At 33.4% G+C, this 12,803-nt stretch overlaps 1 protein-coding gene across 7 annotated transcripts in view; it reads left to right on the top strand.

Moving 5' to 3' along the window:
* SSBP2 (single stranded DNA binding protein 2) overlaps positions 1 to 12,803 on the top strand; it is a 307,829-nt gene that overhangs the window by 240,486 nt on the left and 54,540 nt on the right. For all 7 annotated transcript variants that reach the window (XM_078448416.1, XM_060637755.2, XM_078448406.1 and 4 more), the window contains 2 exons: positions 9,476 to 9,542; positions 10,273 to 10,343. In XM_078448416.1, coding sequence (XP_078304542.1) covers positions 9,476 to 9,542; positions 10,273 to 10,343 — 138 coding nt within the window. The remainder of the gene's footprint in view (positions 1 to 9,475; positions 9,543 to 10,272; positions 10,344 to 12,803) is intronic.

Below are 12,803 nucleotides of genomic sequence, written 5' to 3' on the forward strand. Positions count from 1 at the left end.
AATATGTAAAAGATATTCCTTTAATAAACAGATTCTTCAGAATTTATAACTTCTAATGATTAGACTGTAGATTTTTTTTAAGATTTTATTTTTAAGCAATCTCTACACCTAACACGGGCCTCAAACCCACAAGCCCAAGATCAAGAGTCACACACCCCACCAAATGAGCCAGCCAGGTGCCTCTAGACTGTAGATTTTCACTTGAATTCTCCTAAGATGGTTTTAATGGTTCTCAAGTAACTTCACAACGGTTTATACTGTATATATATTTATAGCACAGGGTATTTGGAACTTGTTATAATATCACTCTGCCAAAGGAAAAAAAAAATACAAGAAGGGGTAATGGTCTCTAAAATGATGGAAGAAAAGTGGGGCACCTGGTGGCTCAGTTGGTTAAGTGTCTAACTCTTGGTTTTGGCTCATGTCATGATCTTGCGGTTCATGAGTTCGAGCCCCTCATTAGACTCTGCACTGGCAGTGTGGACCCTGCTTGGTGTTCTGTCTCTTTTCCTCTCTAGCTGCCTCTCCCCTGCTCACTCTCTGGCTCTCTCAAACAAATAAACTTTAAGAAAAATTTTTTAAATAATAATAATAAAATGATGGTAGAAAAGTAAAATGATAAGCATATTCAATGTTGTAAAGAATAAATACATATTAAAACATATGAAACATAGAAATTAAGTCCAAAAGTATATTTGACTATACAGTTTTACATTGGAATTGGTTCAACCATCAGAAGAGATCATTGGTGTTGAAGCATCTGTAACCTGGAATAGAACAAGTCTTTATCCTTCTCTTAGGTAAAACATTTAACCAGAAAAATTCACAATGTTTATTGAACACTGTGCTGAGGAAACCAAGGCAGCCAGAATACAGAGACTGTTTATGAGTGATACCGAGCATAAACTATTGATTTATTGATCCTATAGAATTTTGAGTTTATACTCTATTTTTGACCATTCCTGAAACTCTGTAAACAGGTATGTGACATAGTTAATGCTGTTGACCATTTTATATTCCAAAGCTGATTTGGTATTCTAAAAACACAGTGCATCTGACTATTTATTCTACTGAAAGTCTCAAAGCTATTTCTCCATTAGCAGATGAATAGTTAAATTATGGTATATCCAAATGGTAAAATAATATGCAGCTATTAAAAAGCATATTATAGAATTACATTTATTGATATGATAATATGTTAATGATCTATTACCAACTGTAAAGAAGGCATAAAGGTCATGTAGTATATCACCTTTTCTTTATCACTATACAAACTCAGTTTCCCCCACTCATCACACACAGACACACACACACACACACACACACACACACACACACACACACACATTTGTCAAAGATTATCAAGATATGTCCTTTATTTCTGGATAGTAGAATTATGAGTGCTTTCTTTGTTTATTTCTGCATATTTTTATTTAAACAAATTTTTTTAATATTTATTTATTTTTGAGAGAGAGAGAGAGACAGACAGAGAGTGAGCAGGGAAGGGGCAAAGGGAGACAGACAGAAACTAAAGCAGGTTCCAGGCTCTGAGCTGTCCACACAGAGCCCAACATGGGAGTTGAACTCACAGACTGCAAGATCATGACCTGAGCTGAAGTCAGATGCTTAACTGACTGAGCCACCCAGGTGCCCCTATTTCTTCATTTTTAAAGTTTGCATTGAAAAAGTATTTCATTTGTGATTAGAAGATATTACTAGTTAATTTTGTACATAGATAAAAGTATAGATGTTTTATTCTTTTAGTTATTCAATACATAAGATTATTCTCCATTAATATTGAATATATAGTTCTTACATGATGAAAAGAAAAACATAATATATGCTAAGGATAGGCAAATCTTTAAAAAAAAGACTTTTCTTCATCACTTTTCATAGAGAAACTATCAACAGGCATTTGAACAGAAAAAAATTGTTGGGATGTTTTCTCAGATACTGAAAATAAATTTTACGTTTCCTGTATAACAAGGTATCTATATTTTAAAGTGCACTTTATGTTCTATTTTCAGGATAAATGCCATTTAGCATGGCTTTTTCCAATAGTTTTGTCTTGGTAAAATTTTCCATATACAAAATCCTACTTTTGTTTAATGATATTAGTGTAAGAACATGAGAAAGACCTCAGCTGCATAAGGCAAAGTATGTTCTACCTTGAGTAAATAATAGTAGTCTTCTAGCTGCAATTGTAAGGATGGCCATAGTAAATCTTTAGCTATAAAAATTAAATGTTGCACCTGTATAATATAAATCAGTGATTAATAAAGTATACTTTTTTTGGCCAGTTCAAAATATTATTTTCTGTCATTGAGATCTTATTTCTTTGTTGCTATGATAATTACACTATTAATGTATTTAAATTATTATTTGAAATCCATTGAAACACATTTAAAAACCTATTTTCCTTATAACTTAGAATTATGAGTGTATCCTGAGATATATACCCTTTCCAATTCCTATCTTTGTAAGACACAGGAAATTAACAAATTTAAAATGTCTGGAACAAAATGAACTTCATTCTCCTTCCCAAACCAAGAAAACTTTACATAGCAAATGCTGTGCAGTCTTATTCAATTTAAGTTACAGGTATATAGAGCTTTTTGGTATAATAATTACTTCTTTTGCCAAAACATCTTATTATCTTATAACATTTTTATCACAGATACTCCCTTTTTAGACATAAACCAATACAAAAAGTGCATTGCCATGTATTTGATTGGAAACTTCTTTGGACTATATGACATCTCTCAGAAATATTCAGGGGCACCTGGGTGGCTCAGTCATTTAAGCACCCGACTTTTTTTTTTTAATTTTTTTTAATGTTTATTTGTTTGGTGAGAGAGAGAGAGAGAGAGAGAGAGAGAGAGCATGAACGGGGAGGGGCAGAGAGAGGGAGACACAGAATCTGAAGCAGGCTCCAGGCTCTGAGCTGTCAGCACAGAGCCCGACATGGGGCTCGAACTCATGAACCATGAGATCATGACATGAGCCAAAGTTGGACACCCAACTGACTGAGCTGCCCAGGAGCCCCTAAGCGCCTGACTTGATTTTGGCTCAGGTCACAATCTCAGGATTGGTGAGATCGAGCCTGGCGTCAGGCTCTGCACTGACAGCTTGCAGCCTGCTGGGGTTTCTCTCTCTCTCCCTCTCTCTCTGCCCCTCCCCTGTTCTCTCTCTCTCTCAAAAGAAATAAACATTAAAAAAGATTCAGTCATTCAACAGATATTCGTTTAGGTTTAGTATGTGCCAGACACCATTTGACTTGTGGGCAAACATCAACAAACTAATGAGAATCCCTCTTATTGTGGAGTTGGCATCCTAATGCAGTGCTGCCCAATGGAACTTTTTAAAACTTTATTAATTTTAATTTAACTGGCTGCATGTGGCAAAGGGCTGTATATTGGATAGTGTATTTGCAGTGGTTAATACATAGAAAAAAGAGGGCACCTACATATCTCCAACTGATTTTGGCTCAAGTTGTGCAATCAAGCCCCACACTGAGCATGGAGATTCTCTATGTCTCTTGAGATTCTCTCTGTCTCTCTCTCTGCCCCTCTCTCCTACTTGCATGCACTCTATTTTTTCTCATTTATTTATTTATTTTGAGAGACAGAGTGAGCAGGGGAGGGCCAGGGAGAGAGAGACAGAATCCTTAGTAGGCTCTGCACTGCCAGGGTGGAGCGTGAGATGGGGCTCAAAGCCACAAACCATGAGATCATGACCTGAGCCGAAGTCAGATGCTTAACCAACTGAGGCACCCAGGTGCCCCATGAATTGTGCTTTGAAGACGAATATCTTTCTATACTGAATGTAACATTTCTGTATTTTGATATCTTTTCTACTGATAGTGCCTTTTTCCAGGAAAAAAAAAATGACCATGGTGTTGTTGAAAGGACCTCAGTTGTGTCAATCATCTTAGGTCCAAATGCCACCAATGCCCAGAAACGCATGACTTCGAGCGAGTCATTTAACCTTTATGGGTCTTAATTTTCTTAGCAGTAAAATGAGAATAGACTCAAGTATTTTTAAAATCCTTTTTACTTTTAAACTTTCTTAATTATATGATTTTACTTCATTTCATATAATTGAGGGGGCCTATTAAAAATGTTGTAGTTCAAAATTATTAAGTAAATTATATCATAAAAGCCTTGATAAATTCACCGTTTTTAAAATCATCAGTGAGCATCTAGTCTCTATGAGTAGACAGTATATGTAATGATATTCAAGGAAATATGTACCAGAATCTTAAGTTCCTTGTGGGGTTTACCACTGGAATCATGTAATGAATCCTTTGTAAACTAATTTTTTTGTGAAGCAAGAAATTCTTCCATTTAATTGTTTCTATTTAAGTGAAATTTCGTATTATTTCATTTATTTTAAATCCTAGGAGTTAAGGCCTATATTTAGAACTTTTGGAGTATGTTGACCTGATTTGAAGCCTTGGCTCTGCTACTTAACAGTAGTATAACCATCAACAAATTAACAAATTATTTACGCATAGTGGTGCTCCCTTATCTATAAAGGATATCTTCCAAGATCCCCAGTAGATGCGTGAGAACCACGGATAGTACCTAATTGTTTATATACTATGATTTCTTCCTATGCAAACATACCTATGATAAAGTTTAATTTATAAATTAAGTAGAGTTGTATAACAACAATAATAATAAAATGTAACAAGTATAAAAATGGTAAAAGTTTTATGCATGTGGTACACTCTCTCAAAATATCTTATTGTACTGTACTCACTTTTTTTATGATGATGTGAGATGATCACATGCCTACATGATGAGATGATGTGAGGTGAATGACGTGGTCACTGTGGCATAGCTTTTAGGCTGCTCTTCTGTTTCAGGACCAAGGTAGACCATGGTAACTAAAACTACAGAAAGTGAAACCATAGATAAGGGAAGACTCCTGTATTAAATCTGTTTCTTCTCATCAGGAAGGATTAATAATAATAACTTCATGAGATGTTGTAAGCATTGAGTTAAATAATAAATATAAAGAACCACAAGTGTATATTATTATTGATACTGTTTGTTATTATTAAGCATCCTTATCATTAGTGTTATTTTCTCTATCAGAGTGAAGATCTTTTATAGAACAAAGACTGTGTGCCAAAATTTGTGACTAGTTAAACAAGTCCTAATAGAATGTAATTAGCATGGTAGAAAATATGAAAATAATATCAACCCCAAAATGTATAAATTTATTTTTCCTGATATTAAAGTTTTAAGAAATGTAACAATTGTGGTCTTGTTTATACCCAAAACCATCATCTGGTAATCCCAGGACTGATAAAAATCTTTTAAAAGTTAGAAATCTGACTTAACAAAAGACAAACACTGATGACTAAAGAGTTAAATTTAGGAAAAGGACACTCATTTTGAAAGACAACTTGATATTGATCGAAATTATCTGTATTTTTAAGTGATGAATAGAAACTAAAAGACTTGTCAACTATTCTGATATTCTAAGATAAACAACAAAAAGTAAAATTTTGAAGAAAATGGTTTCCAGGGCTAAAACATGATGCCTTTAATGAGATTTAGAAATTCAGAAATCAAAGTCCAGAGTATAACCATTTGAGGACCTAAAAAAAAGCAAGAATTCCAGACTCACAATTGAAGATAATGCTAATTAGTCACATATTTTCAGTGTTCCAAATTCATTTTTTACATAACTTTTGACAGTGTTGACTACTTCTGCCTTTTTAAAACTTACCTTGTGCATTCTGGAATTTTGGTCTTAGTCCACTTTCTAATTTCATACCTATTCAGTTTCAGTTTTCTTTCCTACCTCTCCTTGGTATTTTTTTTTTAATTTTTTAAATGTTTATTTTTGAGAGAGAGAGAGAGGGAGAGACAGAGAGACAAAGTGTGAATGGGGGAGGGGCAGAGAGAGAGGGAGACACAGAATCTGAAGCAGGTTCCCAGCCCTGAGCTGTCAGCACAGAGCCCAATGCGGGGCTTGAACTTATCAGCCATGAGATCATGACCTGAGTTGAAGTGGGATGCTTAACCAATTGAGCCATCCAGGCCTCCCTCTCCTTAGTATTTTTAAAGAATTATATTGTTGATCTTTTTTCTTCTCTTTGAAATCAGTTTCATTCTTAGGATTTTATCACTGATGATTCCTAAAATTGCCCAATCTAAACTTTATTTCTTTTAGTCTTTCAGTAAATACTTCTCTGAACCAGAAGGCACAGATAGGTTCTACACTTCCTCAGAGTTTACAGTCTTTTGGAGATACAGAAAGAAAAATGAGCCATGATTGTATTTAAGTTCTATGAAAGTAAAGTATAAAATCCTATAAAGGCACATAAGGGGCGCCTGGGTGGCTCAGTCAGTTAAATGTCCAATTCTTGATTTCAGCTCAGGTCATGATCTCATGGTTTGTGGGTTCGAAACCCACATCAGGCTTTGAGCTGCCAGAGTGGAGCCTACTTGGAATTCTCTCTCTCCCTGTCTCTGTCCCTGTCTCTCACTCTCTCAAAAATAAACATTAAAAAAAATTTTTTTTACACGTATAGCAAGCCCTTACCTCCCCCGTATGCTAAGACATTCAGGGAGGAAGGAAGGAGTGGCCCAGAGGTGACAAAAAAAGAAATGGTTGTTATAGTTGGGAGATCTGTTATACTGAGCAAATAAATACTTTGAGCAAAAAAAAAAAAAAAAAAAAAAAAAAAAAAAAAAAAAAAAAGATATTGAAGACAATGAAAGCCTGGTTTCCCACTGTTAGAGAAAACATTTGAACATAAAAATGAAGAAGATTAAATATAATCCTGAGGTTTTACATTGGAATTGGAGCTGTTGACTTGGTGTTGGAGAATATGAATTTATGGTATGTGTGTACCACATACAGATAGGGAGTTAGAGATGTATATATGTGTGCATATAAATGTGTGTACATACACACATAGATTTTTGAGTGCAGCATCTACTGGCAGAGCCAAAAGGCAATGTACCAAAGTTACAACAAGCACTCTGAGATCTCAGATCTTGATGTCTACATGTTGTCCTCCACTAGAAAGAATCAGGGCCCTGGGCCCTTTGAAGTAAGGTCTGATTTCAGAGCTAGGCTAGAAAAAATATGAGATGAACTTGAACCATCTTGTGCCAGGAAGAAAATGCTCAAAATATGATGAGGTTGTGTCAAAAGATCACCAGAGCCATCTTGAATATTTGAACACTGGGCAAATCTTGAATATTAAAATAAGTGATGATAGTAATATATTACAACCATTGAGTAAAATAGGAAGAAAAAGAAAAGAAAGAAAGAAAGAAAGAGAAAGAAAGAAAAGAAAGAGCTGTTCCTTACAGTATATGCCAATTAAACAGCATAGAAAGAATGATAGACATGGAATATCTCCATTTGGCAACTATCCTAGTACTTAGGAGTTGTCAGTGGATGCTGGTAGGTTGATAAACTATTGATGATGAATGGGATGCTGACAATCTTGGAATAGCTCTAACACTAAAATTAATCAATTACAAAGAGTAAAAGTAATGACCTTATGGTGTACAAACCTGGGAGACACTGACAAGATTAGATGAGAAAGGTTAACATCCCAGTAATGGGATGAGTAAGCATGATGTGCCTCTGATGAGTTTCACTGAGAAGAGCACAGCATCATTGCTGCAGTATTCCTTTTAAGAAAATAGGACCAAAGTCTGGAGCATGAAGAGGCATCAGAAGATCATCCCATAGAATTTAAGATCCATTCTCTAGAACTGTTAACATGACAGAGACTAAAGAATAATTCTTGCTTGGGAGAGTGTGAAGAAATATGACAGTTAAATGCAACATGTGGTCCATGAGATCCTGGCCACAGAAAGTAAAAAGGAACATTGCTGAGACAAATGGCAAAATTTGATTGAGATCTGTGGCTTGGATGGTAGTGTTATATCAATGTGGATTTCCTGTCTTGGAAAGTTGTGTTATGGTTATGTACAGAAATATCCTTGTTTAGAGAACTATACTCAGCAGTTCTTAGAGGTGATGAGGCATAATGTCTGTAGCTTACTCTCAACACAGTTCTGAAAAAGAGTGAGGATAACAAGTGTATAGAGAGAAAGAGAAAGGGTGATGGGGCAGATGTGGGGAAATGTTAACAGTTGGGCAATTGGTGTCAGAATATATGGGAATCCTTTGTACTGTTTCTGTAAATTTGAAAATTAAAAAAATACATATACGTTATCTTAAAGCAAATGGAGAACTTATACCATGATGGGGTTAAATGGAAGAATTTTGTTAGGAAGTGATCCCTAAACTGAGATCTGAAATATGTCAGCAAGGGTCACCCTTTATTGAGCTTCTTGAGAAGAGAAGATTGTTTCGTTTTAGTTTACTTTTGTTTTGTTTTTAATGGTTGGCATTTAGGTATTATTGATTAAATGCATGAATTGAAAAAAACTGAAGGAAGTTTTCTATGGCTGGAAGTTAGCAAGTGTGGTAGTGGCAAGAAATTAGGCTAGTAAGGTAAGCAGAGAACAGGGTATATGGTAGCATATATATTCGGTACGCTTGTAAGAAAATAAAATTGAAAGAATTTCAAAAATGGCTTAAGAAATGGCAGCTCTCTACTGTATCCCAAGTGATAACAATTAAGAAAACAGTTCTGATCAGATATTTATTTTTTTTTTGATGTTGAATTTCTTTTGAAAATTTTAACTAATTAGACAAGATTTATTCTGCTCTAGGTTAAATTAGTGGACCTTTGTAGAAATTCTTGCCAATTATCAGGCTTACGTGTACATATGAATGAATACACGTATACTTCATAGGATCAGAAAATTTGAATCATGTACAGTTTGGCCCAGCTCTAAGTGCTGCTCAGACAACTGTTAGAAACTTTTGATTCAGTATATATCCAGTAGCACACCTTTCATAAAATAAACCCTGTCAATCTCTCCACCTTTTTCAGTTCTAGTTCTCTTTTTTCCATTTGGCCAAATTATTTGAACTTAACTATAGAGTATTATTTTTCTAAATAGCTTCTTAGGGAAAATTTACCCCCCCAAAAATTCATTGGCCCCTTGGTATTTTAGTCCTGCTGCTATTATAATTTCAAATGAGTAAAATAATCTGTAGAATGTAGAGAGATTACATTAAAGAAGCGAAATCAGTTATTTTCGTACCCTTAGTAAATTAATTTTGGGGAAAGGCATAATACTTCTCAGGAAGAAATAGAGCAATTTTTGCCTAGATATTTGTTCCCAAGAAGTACTTACTTTATTTACCACAAAATTGGGCAAGGTAGAATCTTTTTAGAACTAAGAACTTATATAGGGATATAGAGCTATAAAATTTATAAATTAATGTGAAATATAAGAAATCTTGCAAAATATTCAAATGGATTCTATAATTATAGGAATTTTAAAAAAGAATTGTTAAAGCGTGTATTTTATAATTATTTACAACATTTCTTTTTGTTTTCTTTTACAAAATATGCTAGGCACTTGGTGGTGTCCCAGGAAGTCAGCCATTACTTCCAAGTGGAATGGACCCAACTCGACAACAAGGTAATTACTTTAAAGTAAAAAAGTGAAATTGACATGCAGAATCTCAAAGGAAATCCTTTTTTTTTAAGGACAGTCTTATTTGTATATATGTTCTATAATTATCCCAGTTGCATTTTTGCAGGTAACATGGCCAAATGACTTGTATTTTCAGCTTACTCTCACAATTATGCATGATAGTGAGGGTAGTAATAATAAAAGAAATAGTAATTAAATATCCAAAATCCATATTTTAACTAATAACTTCTAAAACCTTTTATATAACTTCTAACAAATGGAAATTTAAATGATTATATCACATATGATATCTTCTGCCTTTTTCAGATAGGTTAGTCCATCTGAAAGATGAGCAGGAGGAAAGAAAATGCTAAGCAACAGTAGCTTGATTATTTTAACAAATCAATAATTCGGTCCTTCCAACAGAGATGTTTAGGTACCACAGATAGGTATGGCTCTAATACACTGTTCCAAGGTAAAAGGAGCAAATCATATGAGAGATGTATTTCAGTACAGACTAGGATGAAGAATTTAATCTCAGTGAATGGAGTGTAGGCAAGCAGCAGTAAGAGGCAAAAAAGTAGCCATGGAAGCCAAGATGAGATGATGTCAATAACCCAGTCCCTTACTAAGTAAGATTTAATGTCAAGCAGAGAGGAGGCTACTGGCTCCTGGTTTAGCACTCATGCTCATTACTTTGCTAGTATCTTCATACCTTTTTTTTTTTTTTTTAAAGGACATCCAAATATGGGTGGGCCAATGCAGAGAATGACTCCTCCAAGAGGAATGGTGCCCTTAGGACCACAGGTAAATAATCAGCACAAAAAGCTAGATGCTGAGTTTTTTGCCTTCATCTTCTATAAACAAACTATATCATTTGCTGGCTTTTATTATATGCATTAAAGGCTTGATATAACATAATTATTAGGTTCTTGAGGAACAGAATATCTGTGACATGTCCAAAATGATGTGACAACAAACCATATTTTAAGAGTGCTATCACATATGCCTTTAGTACATTTGAAAAAATATGTAGAAATACAATAAAGTAATTATTATAAAAAATATTAATTACCTTTTTGTTAACTATGCTGAGGAAATATAAAAATATTGTAATAATTATTATAAAAGATAAGCATATAAGTTAAATAAAATGCAATTGAGCTAAGCTATTAAATAGAATAAGCAGCATAAAATATATTTCTAGAAGTCTCTTAAAGAATGCCATTGGCAATTTATTATATTCATATTCATAGATATGAACATAATAGCTATTTAGAAATAAACATTAAAATGGGTGTTAGTGAACAAGCGTAATCCTATCAGTGTATATCAGATGTTAGCCTTCTTCTCTATCAAAATTTCTCAGAAGTACACAATATGAGTTTGAATCTGTCCTACCTGTTGGTGACATATATTTTTTTAAAATATGGTGTTATAGAATATCAGTTATTTTTGGTAAAACATCCTTTTGTCTCTCTTGGGAAAACTGCATGAAGTAGAAATTAATGTTATAATGTTATGTTTCAAGGAAGCTAGCCCTAAATCCAGAATTTTAAATTTCTATCTGATGGGTCAGAGGTTAGTATGTCATAATACTGGCTAAAAGAGTGAATTAATTTATTTTCTTTATTCTTTCCAAGAATAGCTTTATAAGTGACAGTTTTAGGAACTTGTTTTATGTATCTACTTTTTAAAAATTAATATTTTGTTGTGTGCCCAAAGGAGTCAGAAAATCAAGAATCTAACACTGAGATAATATGAGTTAGACCTAGGAGTTTCCAACCAACATTATAATTATATAGGTATATATATATACACACACACACACACACACATATGTATATATATACATACAATTATATATATGTATAAATATATATGTATATATATATACACACATATATACATACAATTATATATATATACACACAGTTATATATATACATGTATATATATATATAATTATATATATATATAAGTGTATTGAAACACAAAGACCATATAACCAAAATTTTCAAAGATACTATATTTCATTAAAAAAATAAAACCTAATATGTAAATTTTTGACACCCTCAGAAAGAAATTATTTTAGTCTCATTTATTTCCTAGTATTTTCTTAAGATCTTATAAAACTGATTTAGATATTTAAATCATTTTCCCCTATGTCTATCATGTTAGGGTTGATGATGTATGTGATCAACCATCAGAAGCTATTAATATCAATTAGAATTCATAAGATCTACAGGATATTTCATTGACTCAATATATATTTTAGTTTTTAATGAACTAAGCCAGTTTAACTATACAGAAATTGAAGGATTTTCTCCCCAAAATTTCATAATAGATACATTTTTTTTTAATGTCTATTTATTTTTGAGAGAGAGACAGAGATAGAGAACAAGTAGGCGTGGGACAGAGAGAAGGAGACACAGAATCCGAAGCAGTTTCCAGGCTCTGCACTGTCAGCACAGAACCTGACAAGGGGCTCAAACTCATGAAGCATGAGATCATGACCTAAGCTGAAGTCGGACACTAAACCAACTGAGCCACCCAGGCGCCCCTAGATACATTTTAAATATACATAAAAATGTGGTGCCTGTAATTTAGTTACCGTTCTTCATTCAGTTCACTGATTTTTAAACTAGCGGCTCTTTAAACTTTTGTCCTCCCAAACCAGTATTTTCAATACTTTTAAAAACTAGAGTCTGATTTAAGGGTCAGTTTTGCAGTGTTTGAAAGATGAAACAATGGTTACTTAAGTTATATGCGCACTTAGATCTCATTTGGAAATGCAGAAATAGAAAGCATACTGGTCTTTATGTTTTATAAATACCTAGCTGTTTATGTGTTTTGTGTTATAAGTAAATTATAATAAAAAAGTAAATGAGTAGATTTCTGGTATGTAATCTCTTATTGATGAGTTTTAATACCCAAGTTTATCATGTAAGTGTGAATTCTTTCTTTGTATTTTCAAAATCAGAGTAGTTTATTTCTGCCATTTGGATTAATATCCTTGCTATTTATATCTTCATAGTTTGAGGTAGATAAAATGTTTTGCTTTGAATTTACTTCAGAAACAAGAACTACCTACATTAACGTCTTTAAATCACAGTATACAGAGTGTCAATGGTTAAAGGAAATTATTTATACATGCCATTACTTGAATGAAAAGGAATCCTATTAATATGAGTGGCAGAATAGGTAAAATGTGAGGTAACATAATTTGGAATGAAGGATTCTTTTGAGATATTTATCTATAACACC

Source organism: Panthera onca, chromosome A1 (assembly GCF_046562875.1).
Source record: "Panthera onca isolate mPanOnc1 chromosome A1, mPanOnc1 haplotype 2, whole genome shotgun sequence".
Taxonomy (NCBI): Eukaryota; Metazoa; Chordata; class Mammalia; order Carnivora; family Felidae; genus Panthera; species Panthera onca.